The sequence below is a fragment of the Heloderma suspectum genome, chromosome 11, assembly GCF_057233095.1.
Source record: "Heloderma suspectum isolate Gila_16-S chromosome 11, 16-S_ref, whole genome shotgun sequence".
Classification (NCBI taxonomy): Eukaryota; Metazoa; Chordata; class Lepidosauria; order Squamata; family Helodermatidae; genus Heloderma; species Heloderma suspectum.
Genome location: NC_139468.1, coordinates 39,067,696 through 39,082,010, shown reverse-complemented (window position 1 = coordinate 39,082,010; position 14,315 = coordinate 39,067,696). Strand labels below are relative to the sequence as shown.

The window sequence follows — 14,315 nt, the reverse complement described above, 5'->3', positions numbered from 1 at the left end:
AATGAATCCACCCTGGGTTTCAGACAGAACCAGTCAGAACTCTAAAGGAGCTATGTAAGGAGCATAACACCTTGAATAGCTTAAAGTTCTGACTGGTTCTGACTGAAACCCAGATCGGATTCACTGCCCCACTGACATTGGAGCCACCAGCCTCCACTGGGTTTGGGTTCCTCTTCATTTCAGAACCAAGAAGTCCAATCACGGTGACCTTATTTTAAGAGAACGTGTGCACCAGCACTAACCTCCCCTCCTCCCGTCCCCTTCTCTGCCTTCCCCTTACTGGCGTTTTCCTTTTATGGAGAGCTTGGAGGAGATTCAAAGGTATAAAATTGGGACCCCAAACTCCCACACCATCCAAGGAGGGTCCAAAGCCTCTAGACCAGCCCATTTTGCCTTCAACCCAAGTTGCCTCATATTCAGAGCTGGTGTGAATCAGGGCTATATATGCCTCATATTCATTTCATTTCTTATATTTCTATATCGCCCCATAGCTGAAGCTCTCTGAGCAGTTCATAAAAATTATTCAGGCATTTGCACCACTCTAGTAGTCCTTGTCAGCTCGAACCAGGCGGGTTCCGATTGAAAAACCTGTGAAATCCACACTCGCATATGCCCAATATTTTACCTACTTGGCATCTTCCACTTCTTAAGCCGATTCGATGCTTGCTGAAAACTGGTAACAGCTTGCACAAATTTTGTTCTATCCTATACTGCACAATCCACTTTGCCCCCCTTCCTTCTGAGTTCTAGTAGCTCCTCCTTAAATTACCTTTAACCAGAATGAAACATTAAGTTCCCCCTACTGACTATCTTTCGTAATGTAACTGAACTACATTAGTGTTCACAATCTCCACAAAGGCGTTATTGCTGAAAGGCTAATGCAAAGACTGTGTCTCCTGGTGCTACCACGGGGAAGCCAGATGGACTCGTTGCCATATTACTGCACATGTACTTTTGTTAATACATTCCACATGCAGTGCATTCGTAACCCTAGCCAGGGCTTAGACCATCTGTTGCTATGACGTGAAAGATGGTTCCACATAAGCCAAGAGGAATAAAAGTGTCGCGATTGGGGTGAGGGGTGGGGAGGAGACAAGCGCTGAAAACACATTTCTGTTTCACACAGTGAAGCTACGTGACAGTAGTGACTATCCGTCTGCCTGGCTTTGTGACTTATTGGCGTTTTAACTGCATGTTTCAATAGTTTGGATTGTTTAATTGTATTTTGGTATTATTATTTTATTTAAACTGCCATGGAGATGATCATTCCACATCAGAAAGGTGGGACAGAAATTATAAGTAGCACAACTGGAAATTATAAATAATGAAGTTGTTTCTTTGGTCATCCATAGTGACACAATGCTTTCACAAGGATTGCATACTGGCTAGCAGTCCACTGCCAGTTCTGTGTAATAAAAATAGCAGTTATGGTGGGGGGACATTTTGCAGCTTCATCGTCACCCAATATCCTTCTTCACACTTGAAATGGCGATTTCCCACACCGAGCCCATTTTACTCATCTCACTCTTTTAGACTGCTTAGCACTGATCAGGTCCACTCCTCCAGCTTCACCATGAATACAGGATTAGGAACTCCCAGTCCAATTACAGGGCCCCAGCATAGCATACTATCCTATTTCCAATACTTTGGGAGTGGACTGTCCAATGCCACACAGTCCCCTGATTTTAAAAAGCAAGGTACTTTACAACCCTTCCTTCCGGAATAGAAAGGAACAGCCCAACCTAGGACATAAATGCTAAGCAGAACTGGTGGCCAACTTGCTCTGTAAGTGCATGGCCTAACCTAAATGTAAATGCATGCAGCACAAAATCAGCCCGGTATTGACTTGATCAAGTGATGTTTAGACATGGAACTATAGTGAGATACTATCAGTCACTTCAGATGGAAGTTGTAACTACAACATACAAGGCTATGGAGTGAACACTTCATACTGCTTGTTCCTAAATGTACAGAAGCACTTCAAGTCAACATGGATGTTGGTGATTGAAAGAGAAAGAAGTTTAAATTATGGATATGCCAAGCCATGATTTCCCCTTTTAAAACATGCAACACATGGCACTTCTGACCCTTAATCTGGAAACTAGCACAACCCCAACAGCTAACAATTTGATACTAAGCAAAATCTGAAGTAGTAACAATTAAGGCTAGATGGGAGACATCCTTTATTCTATGTTAATTTGAATTAAGAGTGAAATATTATCATAGTGCTATGAGAAGTCATGTTTCTAGAAATTTCTGTTTAGGGGAAAATTAAGACGCTTGCCACTAGAAAATACCAGATTTCACTAAAATACACCAGGCCAAAGATATGAGCTTGCCTTCCAGAAATGCTAGCAAGGCTATAATCACAGTAACTGATAACATAACACAGCCACTGACAATAAATATTAGTACACTGATACTTAGCAGTGTAGTTAAAAACCAAGGTAGGCATAATACGTATTACATCTCCTATCCAGATATAATCAGTTTTAGAAAATTGAATACTCCCCCCCCCTCCAAAAAAAGCTTACAAGACAATAAGGGTATACGTGGATTTGAGCCTGTACTTCATGGGAGTTGGACATGCTAGTTTGTAAACTACCAGAAATTTTCTCTCCATTTTTTTTCTAGCTTAGTATTAGTTGTGCTATAGCTAATAACTCTCAAGGTGACATACAATAAAATATAATAAAATCCAAATCCTTATAAATCCAAACAAAAGCAGCATAATACACCAATGAATTAAATCAGCAATTAAAAGCAGCAGGGCTTAAAACAACACGCATCACAAGATCTGAAAGTATCACATGACTAAAACCACCTAAAATAGCAACAAAAAATATAGAGGGGATTAAAAGGCCTGAGAGAATAAATACGTTTTGCCTGGCACCAGAAAGATAACACAGTTGGTGACAGGCAGAACTCTCTATGAGGGTATTCCATAACAGGGGGGCTACTACTAAAAAGGCCAGCTCCCAAATAGCCACCCACTGTCCCTCAGTATACTTCCTATGCAAAGTTAAGCTTACCTTAGAAAGGAGCCACCCAGCGCTGCTTGTCCTGCAGAGGCAAGGTCTTGTTGGCTATCTATCCCACATTAGGATCCGTAAGTGCTTACGTAGGAAGTCAGGTGAAATGCCTGGCTCACTTTACTAAGGCTAATGATTAGAGCTGCCTGAGGGCTTACACTTGCATCACAAGTCTTCCAAGAGAATAAGCAGCCTAATCACTTATGCGGAGAAGCCATTTTTATGAACTGGCTTGTCGTCGTGTTGGTGTCATGAGGCTAATTCAGTGGAGTTGCTCTAGAACACGTGGGAGTTACTCTGTGCAATCCTGTGCAGACAGACATGGCAGAGATCCTATGGGGGGAGCGGTTCCCAGATCAGGGAATAGGGTTGTTTACCTTGTCTGGACTGGGTTGCGCTCCCTCTGAAGGAACAGTACATAGCTTGAGGGTGCTCCTGGATCCATCTTTATCACTGACTGCCCAGGTCACCCCAGTAGCCCAGAGTATCCACCAGCAACTTCAGTAGGTGTGCCAACTGCACCCATTCCTGAACCAGTAGTCACTGTGGCTCAGGCATTGGTAACCTCGCTAGACTGCTGTAATGCGCTGTATGTGGGGCTTCCTTGTGACTGGTTCAGAAGCTGCAGCTAGTACAGACTGCAACAGCTAGGATGCTCAGTGGACCACCTAGATATACACATATTATTCCTCTGTTAAAAGAACTGCACTGGCTACCATTTAGGAACTGAGAGATGTTCAAGGTTTTGTTGTTGACATACCAAGTCCTAAATGACTTGAGGCTAGGATAGCAATTGACCCCCTTATACCCAGTTCATCCCTGTGATCTTCTGAGAAGGTTTTACTGGTCATGCCATGACCAGTGGGATGTCGTCAGTTAAGAGCACATGGCACCCGCCCTTTGGAACACTCTCCCACATGTGGTTTGAGAGGCAGAAACAGTAGCAAGTTTTAAACACCTCTTGAAAACACACGTATTCACACAAGCTTTCCCTAACCTGTAATGGATGTTTGTTGTTGTTGTTCAGTCGTGTCCGACTCTTCGTGACCCCATGGACCACAGCACGCCAGGCCTTCCTGTCCTGCGCTCTCTCCCGGAGTGTGCTCAAGTTCATATTCATTGCATCGGTGATGCTATCTAGCCATCTCATCCTCTGCTGTCCCCTTCTCCTTTTGCCTTCAGTCTTTCCCAGCATCAGGGTCTTTTCCAGAGAGTTTTCTCTTCGCATTAGGTGGCCAAAATATTTGAGCTTCAGCTTCAGTATCTGTCCTTCCAATGAGCACTCAGGGTTGATTTCCTTTAGGATTGACTGATTTGACCTCCTTGTAGTCCAGGGGACTCGTAACAGTCTTCTCCAGCACCACAGTTCAAAAGCATCAATTCTTCGGCGCTCAGCCTTCCTTATAGTCCAGCTCTCACAGCCATACATTACTACTGGGAAAACCATAGCTTTGATTAGACGGACCTTTGTCGGCAAGGTGATGTCTCTGCTTCTTACTATGCTGTCTAGGTTGGCCATAGCTTTCCTCCCAAGGAGCAAGCATCTTTTAATTTCATGGCTACAGTCACCATCTGCGGTTACTGCTCTGTTTTATTGTCTTTTTGTTGTAATGTTTTAATTATTTATTATACCTTGTTTTTATATTATTATCTTGTATTTTTATGTAAACCCTTAAGGATTTTATTATATTAAGTGGTATAAAAGCACTATAAATGAACAAAACAAATAAATAAGGCAAGGATAATTTTGATAAAAGGCGGGGGGAGAAAGGGGGACTCCTTTCAGGCTTGTTTTATCTATGATAGTTTATAGAAAGATTTCCTAGTAGTTCTGTTTCCATCACCAGACTCTGTTGGCTGTTGACCATCACGAAGGAAGCTGCACAACGCCCAGAGCATGCACTGACCTTTTAAGGTGGGAAGAAAATCATTACGAAACCTCAGAGAGCTACAGAGACGGTGCGAAATGTTATTTTTTTTTAAAGTACAAATAAAAGTCAATGAGTTTTTATTAAATAGCACCAGAAACAACAGTTGTGACAATTTACCACATTGCATTTTGGCCACTCCCCCTTAATACAATTTTGTTTCAAAGTACAAAGTGGCACTTGAAGAAAAAAAGGCTTTACACATTTGTTTTACATAACTATTTCACAGATATTTTTGTAACAAGCTGCTGATTTTAGTGTAAATGGGTCTAGTTACTTTGTTTAAATGACATTTAAATGTTTGACAAAGGTTTCTAGTTCTCTTAGATCTGACAAGTCATGCTTACTAGTAGTTGCCAGCTGCTGCACAGATCTGCAAGAGCACATAAATATAGAGCTATCTGGCAGCCACTGACTTTATTTACCAACAGATTGTACATAGGTTCAACAGTTTGACTTTCCAGAAAAAATCCTCTCTTTGATGTTTAGCATAAATATCAAAGTGGCTCATTTTTGTGTGTGTCAAGAACAGCCTCCAATGTTTAGCAACCTCAGAATCACAGCATCCATGGAAATACATTTATGAAGCTTATTTTAGAAAGTTGTGAAACATTATATGCTTATTTCCTGAACAGCCAAAGTTGGCTCACATGCAACACAACAACATGGTTTGGCATTACATGAATGATCCCTGTGCTCATGTACTCTCCCATTCATCCCCTCATGCGCTCTGCTTCAATGAGTGACTTAAGCTTTTGTGGAAATCAGATTGCCATTTATCCAAACTAATGAACTATGTTTTTTTACTTGCCCACCAAACCTGGATTGCAAACGAAGGTTTAATCCTGGTTTGCAATGCTCATGCATACCACTGTTTGCCCATTTGGACAGAACAGTAAACTGGGTTTCTATTAAAGTCTCTCACTAAAGCAAGAGCACAGAAGCACAAGGTTCATTCAACACTAAACCATGGTTTGACATAACTTGTGAACTATTAAACTGACAAAAATATCCCAGGTACTATCTCGTCTCCAGTTTTCCTACTTTTAAGAGAAGACAGAAAACTAATGCTCTCCTGAGTACATACATCATATGTGCATATGAAAAATTTGAGTAGGTGCAATTTGCAACAACGGAATGGCAGTGCTGCTAATTCTCTCCACATTGCCCCATCTGAAGCACTTTAGCACTAAACCAAACTTGAAAGGAGGTGATAATTAGCCACATCTGCAAATTCACTTAAATCACTGCACATAAGGCCAAGATAACCACGGAGTCCAAAAGAACATAGCTGTAACTTGAGAACCTGACAGAGTTCCAAAGGGTTCACTAATAGTCTTTGATGTTGCTTCACAATAATTAACTCTGATTTCCCATGAAAAATCAAAGTATTAAAAACACATGCAATAATATTCCACAGATGCATAAGCTACATGACCTCAAGACTGTATTTTACCTTAGCATGGTGCAGTTAATAGTACAGATTCTTAAGTGTGCTGTCACACATGCTCAAATTCATTTCTCTGCTATTGGAACGTCACTGCTAATTATGCAGCAAGTAGATGCCATTTTCCAGTTTTTAAGGTAAGGGCAGAAATATTTTTTAATTCTGAGAAAAGGTGTACTGGCTTTAAAGTGCAGAGCTACACCATAGACACCAACAGCAGCAGCTCCTTTACAATATTAATGTGATTAAATTCCTCTGAACCAAACATTTAAAAGTAAGACTTGAAACGGTCCTCTCTGACACTAACTCTAAGCGTTTCACATTTCCTGAAAACAATATTTGTCTTCTGAATCAGCTTCTTCATATCCATCTTGTGTATCCTGTAGCCCTGCTTTACAACAAAAAATTTACGAGGTGTTTTAAGCCCAAAGGAATTTACAAAATGTGCTTTATCACTCATGCAACTGCTATGGTTTGGGACTTCAATGGGACTTTGAAGCCATCATCTGACAGCTGTGGCCCAGATGTCACTGGAAGGTTGACTGGGAAGGACCCATCCTGGTGGAATAAAATTTCCTTCAGGGTGATCTGCAGGCACCAGATACCGATCCCATTCATGCCTTTAACAAAAAAGCAATATAAAAAGCATCATATTCAGTCCTTGTCTGAAGCCTTCTTTTCATAGCATTTTCAGACAACTAAAGTTTTGACGTACGAATAGATAGGGGATCCATATATGGCAGCAGCCTGGTTGGAGGGAGAGTACACTGCACTGTTGCCACTCAAGGGAACTTTTGTCAATGGAGGCTGGGCCAGTGTTAGATACAGTGTTTTGTATCTTATTCATTTATAATACTTAGATACCACTTAATGTAATAGAATCTCTAAAATCTTCCATTACAGTTTCTCCAAGAGCAATGTTCACTTTTTCTCATAGGAGTGAATGACATCCCCTCATTTATAGGGAGGAAAGTAAAGAATGCACTTAGGGACATGGTTGAGATGGCTGGGAAGAAAGATACACTAAAACTGTCCCTTAGCCTTGGTGACTCCAGTGTTTGGGGCCAGGGGAGGTTTTGTTGCCACCATCAGTTTTGTTGACTTCAGTCTCTTTACAGTTGAATAATAACTGCTATAACAAACATCTCTAATCAGAATTCATATTGCATCATTAAGTAAATACAGGTAAGAAGTTTCAGAATTTGACAAGATTTTTATATAAAATCGCAAAACTTAATAACCTAAATTGTTTTATTTACTATGATGCCACTCACTCTTACCTGATCTGGATGAGAGCTGGCACAGAATATTCTGCTTGTAAATAATATTGTGTAAAGGGCTCCAAAAGGCGGGTAAGGGGAAATTCATCTGTAAAACATAGACAATAATTAAGAAAACACATCCAGCCACAGAAACAAGAGGTAATGTCTGTTAGCCATTATTTAAGAATGGAAGTCCTAAGTTATTTGCTACTATGTTAAACCCTACTTTTAAATACAATTATACTCAGCAGTCTGACTGGAAGTGTTGAGGGAGACACAGGGATGGCATATATTAAAAACAGAAATACGGGGGAAGGAGCTCCTATCATTTTAATCTAGGACTTTTTGCAATCCAAACTTTTTTAAAAATATAAACTATCCCCAATGTGGGTTCAGTTAAAGCACAATACCCCTGCGTTTCAAGCATACACCCCACCAAAACACACACACTTGAGCAAGAACATGCTGAAAATTACCTGGATCCCCAAACAGTTTGGAATCCATTTCACACTTCTGCTGCAGGAGCTTTTCCCTTTCCCTTTTCTGTTTCTTCTCCATTTCTCGTTTTCTTTCTTCTTCCTGTTCTCCTTCTAGCATAACCCGCAAAGCTCGTTCTTCAGCTTCGTAGAGTTCAGTGCGCTTTTTAATCAGTGTCCTTAAGCTCTGAACTTCATTTTCAAAGGCTTCATCCGCAGCAGGGGGTGGACAAACACCTGTACAAAAATCAACCCATCATACAACTCAGATCAAATATTGTTTATTTCTATTCCACTTTTTGATCCAGAAGAATCTCCTAGGTGCATTACATAAAACAATGAAATACAGGTATACAGAGTAAGCATCCCCAACAACAGGGTTTTTCAAAGGTTGCATCGCTGCCCATCCCATCTGAATTCCCTGTCTGCTTGCAACAGGGTGGTCAGTTGCTTAGTGATGTGCTCCCTACTCCCTTGTCCCCAAGACTGTGGGTTGTTTCACTGTCCAAGGGCAGAGAGGGAGGAACCAGATGCAGCAACGTCTTCCACTGAAATAGGCTAGGTATTTATAGCAAATACTTAAAAAAAGTGCCATTTTTTTTTGGTAGAAAGGTAGGGTACAAATCAAATCAATCAATCAATAATAAAAAACCCCCAGAAACACTACGCTCACCACATACCTAAGCCACATTTTATTAGAAGAAGTGAAGAACAACAGATAAAGGCACATCTGACTTAAATGTTGGGGTTGTAATGCAAATACCTTTCCAGCTATGCGTCAGCATATACAAAAAGAGCACATAATTACATGCAATCCTTAGTCCAAAGCCCTGATAGTTTACCTTTCCTTCCTGCTGCATCTTTTCTTAGTTTCCTAAGCTTTTCTAAGCCACGCACAATTTCTGCCATGCGCTTTGTGTCTGCTTGTTTTTTCCTTACTTCCGATAACACGCTGTCTGCAGCAGCTTTAAGTTCCTGTTCCTAAATGGAAAGAATGTGTGAGTACAAATACTAAGAACACAGATAAGAACATGAGTCTTGCCATAGCAGACAAAGAGGGGTTCATCTGGTCCAGCATCCTTCAGCCAGATGCTTCAAAGAGGCCCACAAGCAGGGCAAGATGGCAACAGCCTCTCATCTTTGTCACCAGCATTTGCTGTTGCTCAATGTGGCTAATGACTAATGGCTGTTGACAGACACATCCCCCATGAATTTTTAGTCACCTGCCATTACTTCATGCATTTTATGGTTAACTCTCTGGTGTTTAAAACAGATGCTAGGGCCAAACCTCGCACAAATTATAGCAGCTTTCTTGATTTTCTTCATCAAATTTCTCTCCACATGCATCAGCATTTCTCCTTCTACATCAAGATTTCACATGCATATATTTGATATACCAAATTCAAAATAAGGACGAACAAAGATTATGCAACACTCCCCAGCAGCGATGTGGGCTTTCCAAAAAATTTTGGATTGGAAAATATTCCAATGCACATTAGGGAAATGTGCCTAGGGTCATTTGCATACGAAAAAAATTCAGTTTGCCTCAGAAAATGTTCTGATATCTAAGAGCAGGGGTGGGCAACTTGTAGGCCAAAACATGTGGAGGGCCACAAGTTGCCCACCCCTTCCCTAGAGACAACTAATTTTGCTTGTTTATTTTACTTGTATTTAGTAAACAAAGCCAAAGAAAAGTATGCCATGTTAATTCCCCCCCCCCCCCCCATACAACACAAGTATTTGACTTGAAATATTTGAGGGGGGAAATTTAAGGACACTGAAATGTTACGTTATGTAGAATGTTTTATTGGGATACTTGTAAACATTTAAAGGCACTAGCAAGTACTTCCCTTAGATTGTTTAAATTGAAGAAAAGAAACCAAAGGTACTGAAATATGTTGACATGCTAAGGGCACAGTCCTATGGAGACAGTTGTCAGCCTCCAAACTTGGAGGCCGATGACTATTCAATGCAGGGCGAATTCAAAAATGGCCCGCATTTTTGGCTAGACAGGCGATTCTGCCTGTCTAGCTGGGAAGCTTTGGAGTGGTGGGGGGAGGCTGCACGGCGCATAGGAAGCTGCGTAACACGGCTTCCATGGTCGTCTCCCTTCCTCTGGGACCACCCCCTTTCCCCCGTCTCCATGCCCCATTTCCGAGCACAGAAACATAGCCAGCATGGAGAGAAATGCACTGGCTGTGAGGAGGCAGCGAGCATGGTTTCTGGGAACCATGGTCGGACCCCTGGCTCCAACCACGGCTCCCGGAAACTGAAAAATCCAGTGCCCTTCTAGACAGTGCCTAATGGTCATAGGATGGCTCCCTAATACATTTTAGCAGCCCAAAGAACTGTGCCTGATATGGTAACAACCATTCATCTACTTCAACAGAGTTCAACTCTTCCACTAAGATTGTTGGGGCATGTTTGGTTTTGCTATTTATTAGTTTTGTTCCACTCTGAGACAGACACAGACAGACAGACACACACACACATATATAGACACACACACACACACACATACTTTCAATGAAACATATGTACACAGCACACAGGCTTCACTTCTGACCTAACAGACTCTTGATTTGCTAGGACATGAGTGGGGAATATATGACCTACAAGCCAAATTTGGGCCACTGCTTGCTTTCATCTAGCCCACAGCTGGCACTAGCCAACTCCAACACCCTGGGTTCAGGTGAGTGCTCCTTCTCTACGCTGCTCAGATACCTTTGAAATCGTAGATTGGGCCAGCTATTGGCTCAGTCAGAACTTTCAGTACCCTTCTCAGACAAGGAAACCTGAGCGAAGCCTTTGAAAGGCAAGGAGAGCTGCTGGTTGGACACCACTGCTGGAAAGTGCTCCTTTTAGCAGCAGCATCCAACAACCCACCTGAGGTGGGTTGAGCCTCAGGAAGCTTTGAAGGTGTGGATTGAGCCAGCTACCAACCCGATCTGTTTTCAGAAGCATTCTTCAGGCTGTTGACCCACACAAAAAACAGGCCCATGATAGAATGCCTGTATTAGGGGCTAACCTTTTCCCCACCCCAATCTACCCAGCACTAGTTCTGAGCTCACAGGTTCCCCCTCCCTGCCTCTTGCTGGGTGTGTCAACTACTAAGCAGAATTTCTCATCCAAAAGAACCACAAGCTATTGCCAAACCATGCTCAGAATGCATTTTGAGGCAAGACACGTGTAGATCAGGTTGCACAGCATGCAGTCCATTTTGTGCTGCCCATGCACAGCTAGCAGGATTGTCATGTAGCTGCCAACCCAGCCCTCCCTGCCTCTTCTCAGTGGCCAGTGTAAATGTGTACCTAACCATAAGCAAAGATGCTGCTAGCTGGTACATTCTGTGCTTATCCTGGATATTGAGAAGGCGTGTTAGAAGCTCTACTCTCTGGCCCACCATCAAGAGCCATTACTAGGGATAGGGTTTTCTCAGTGGTGGTTCTACACCTCTGGAACTCCCTCCCCAGGGAGAGACATATGGTTTCATCACCGGTGGCTTTTAAAAACAACCCTAAAGACTCATTTGCTCCAGCCTATATGAATTTGAGCACACTCCGGGAGAGAGCGGAGGACAGGAAGGCCTGGCGTGCATGGGGTCATGAAGAGTCGGACACGACTTAATGACTGAACAACAACATTTGGTGTTTAAACATCATTAGCTGCAGCTGGTGTGTGTCTGTGTTTAACTGTACGTTTGTGTTTTTGTAACGTTGTAAGCTGCCTTGTGACCGCAGTGTCCTGAAAGGTGGGTTAAAAATCTCTCCAATAACAACAAACTGTTGAAACTGATCAAATTGAGCTTTTTGTTGTTCAGTCGTGTGGGACTCATACATGTCTATTGCTTATTGAGAAGTATCCTTCTTTTAGCTTTGAGCCTGGCAGTATTAACAATAAGCTACATGTAAACTGGAGAAGACTCTTACGAGTCCCCTGGACTGCAAGGAGGTCAAATCAGTCAATCCTAAAGGAAATCAACCCTGAGTGCTCATTGGAAGGACAGATACTGAAGCTGAAGCTCAAATATTTTGGCCACCTAATGCGAAGAGAAAACTCTCTGGAAAAGACCCTGATGCTGGGAAAGACTGAAGGCAAAAGGAGAAGGGGACGGCAGAGGATGAGATGGCTAGATAGCATCACCGATGCAATGAATATGGACTTGAGCATGCTCCGGGAGAGAGTGCAGGACAGGAAGGCCTGGCGTGCTGTGGTCCATGGGGTCACAAAGAGTCGGACACGATAGAACAACATGTAAACTTCCCTCCTTCAACACAGTCCCCGATTTGCAAAAGGATTACAGAACACTGAAGTATGCTGCCGGGTTATCATAAGCATCTCTCCACACTGTGTTCAATAAGGCTTGCCCTTATGGAAGCGTGCAGCGAACTGCGGCCAAGCCCCCGCGTGTCCATTCGAAGGCAAAACCCACTGTGTTCAATGGAGCCTCGCTCCCACGCAAACCAGCACGGCACGGCAGCTTGAGCATCTGCATGTTTACTCGGCCCCAGCTTTAACCGACAGGATTACCAGTGGACTAGGCTGCAGGGCTGGCATAAGCCCCCTTCTCCCGCGACAGCCCCCTAACTTGCCATAAAGGCATGGCGCCACAGCGTCCTCCCTCGCAAGGCTGTCGCACGCGGCGCCCAGCGGGGCTCGACCCCGGGGCAAAGCGGGGGCCGGCTTCCCGCAGCGACTCACCCGGTGCCTCTCCTCCACCTCCTGGGCCCGCCGGGCCCGCCAGCGCTCCACCCGCGCCTCGCGCTCGGCCTCCCGCGCCGCCGCCTCCTCGCGCGCCGCGCGGCCGTCCTGCCTCCGCTGTCGGCGCCGCAGCCGCTTCTTGCGGCCTCTCTCCAGCCGGCGGCGCAGCAGGGCCAGGGGCCCGCCGCTCCGCAGGGGCCGCGCCGCCTCTCGCAGCTCCGCCAGCCGGGCCTCGGCCGCCGCCACCTCCTCTTCCTCCGCTTGGTCTCCCCGCCGCCGCCAGGCCCCGCACAGCGCCGCGAGCTGGGCCACCAACCGCAGCGCCTCGGCGGCCGCCCGCCCGGCCTGGCCGGGGCTGAAGCCGCCGGGCGGAGGAGGCGCGGCGGCGGAGGAGGCGCGGCGGCGCGCCAAGAAGCGGCTCAGCCACTGCTCGCCGTGGTCGTCGTCGCTGCCGCCGCCGCCGCCCTTCCTCAGGCCGCCGGGGGGGCCCGCTGCCTCAGGCCCAAGCGCAGGCTTGGGCCTAGGCCGCTCGGCGGCGAGCGACGGCGAAACCTCCGGCCTCCACGCAGGCGAAGGCCGCTCCGGCGGCGGAGGCTGCTGCTGCTGCTGCCGCCATGGGGGAGGAGGCGGGAACGGGGGCCGAGGCGGCGGATAAGCGGCGGACGGTAGGCCGCCGCCTGAAAATGGCGGGAACGGTGAGGGAGAAAATGCTGGCGGCGGCGGCGGCCCACGGAAAAGCCCCGGGGGAGGACCCCCCGCCGGGGGGAAGCAGCGCAGCTGAGGCGGCCCCGCGAAGCGCGAGGGAAACGGCGGCGGCGGCGGCTGAGACATCGCTCGGCCAGGCAGTGAGGCCCAGCAGCCCTCGAAGCCTGCGCGCTCCCTCTCGCCTCAGGCGGCGGCTTCCGGTGGGGAAGTGGAGGGGAAGGAGCAGCGCCCCCTCTAGCAGGGGAGGAGCCGTCGCACGGAGGCCGCGGAGGGGAAGCGCCCAGCCCGCGCTCTGAGTAGGACCACAGGTCCGAACGTCGCGACCGAGGGAGCAAGCTTTCGAGTTCAGCAGAGTTCTTCGTCAGGCTGGCTGTCAAAGCGAAACGGGGCGGGGGAGGCAGGGAAGCTGGCAGGAGGTTGTTGTGACCACAGCCGCATTTGGGCACAGGCTCAAGATAAAAGCATAGGGCAGGCTTACCCAACCTCCAAGGTACAGCTGATCTTACTGTTTGATCAGAACGTGGGAAGTTGATGCCGGAATCATTGTACAGCGCTTGGCTGTCTTTCTTTTCACTGCTTTTCTGTGAGAGGGTTGGACACAAGGCTGATATAGTCAAGGTGACATTAAAGGACATTTGTCTTCAGGATTGTCTTAAAATTGGGTGTAGAGCCCCAGTGCTGCTAAATGCATGTGTGTGTTGCTTTATGGGAGGACGTGGAAATATAATCTGTACGATCAAGATCAGTCTTTACAAAACCAAAGA

At 45.6% G+C, this 14,315-nt stretch overlaps 2 protein-coding genes across 3 annotated transcripts in view; both read right to left on the bottom strand.

The window, feature by feature from the left end:
* UBAP1L (ubiquitin associated protein 1 like) overlaps positions 1-4,646 on the bottom strand; it is a 37,956-nt gene extending 33,310 nt beyond the window's left edge. For both annotated transcript variants that reach the window (XM_084817449.1, XM_084817450.1), the window contains exon 1: positions 4,030-4,646. The gene's annotated coding sequence lies outside the window, so the exon portion shown is untranslated. The remainder of the gene's footprint in view (positions 1-4,029) is intronic.
* Positions 4,647-5,023: 377 nt separating this feature from the next.
* On the bottom strand, positions 5,024-13,770 carry PDCD7 (programmed cell death 7). Its single transcript, XM_084817448.1, has 5 exons — positions 12,847-13,770; positions 8,988-9,126; positions 8,146-8,382; positions 7,688-7,775; positions 5,024-7,027 (listed from the first exon to the last, which is right to left on the bottom strand). Exons 1-5 carry the CDS (start codon positions 13,675-13,677, stop codon positions 6,910-6,912), a joined length of 1,413 nt encoding a protein of 470 aa, XP_084673574.1. The 5' UTR covers positions 13,678-13,770; the 3' UTR covers positions 5,024-6,909.
* Between the last annotated feature and the right edge of the window lie 545 nt (positions 13,771-14,315).

Coding starts and splice junctions, on each gene's coding strand:
- PDCD7 (XM_084817448.1), bottom strand. CDS start 13,677: ATGTCTCAGCCGCCGCCGCCGCCGTTTCCCTCGCGCTTCGCGGGGCCG. Junction 8,383..8,987: donor AGATGCAGCAGGAAGGAAAG/GTAAACTATCAG, acceptor ATTTTTGTACAG/GTGTTTGTCCACCCCCTGCT. Junction 7,028..7,687: donor CCAGCTCTCATCCAGATCAG/GTAAGAGTGAGT, acceptor TTTTTGTTAAAG/GCATGAATGGGATCGGTATC.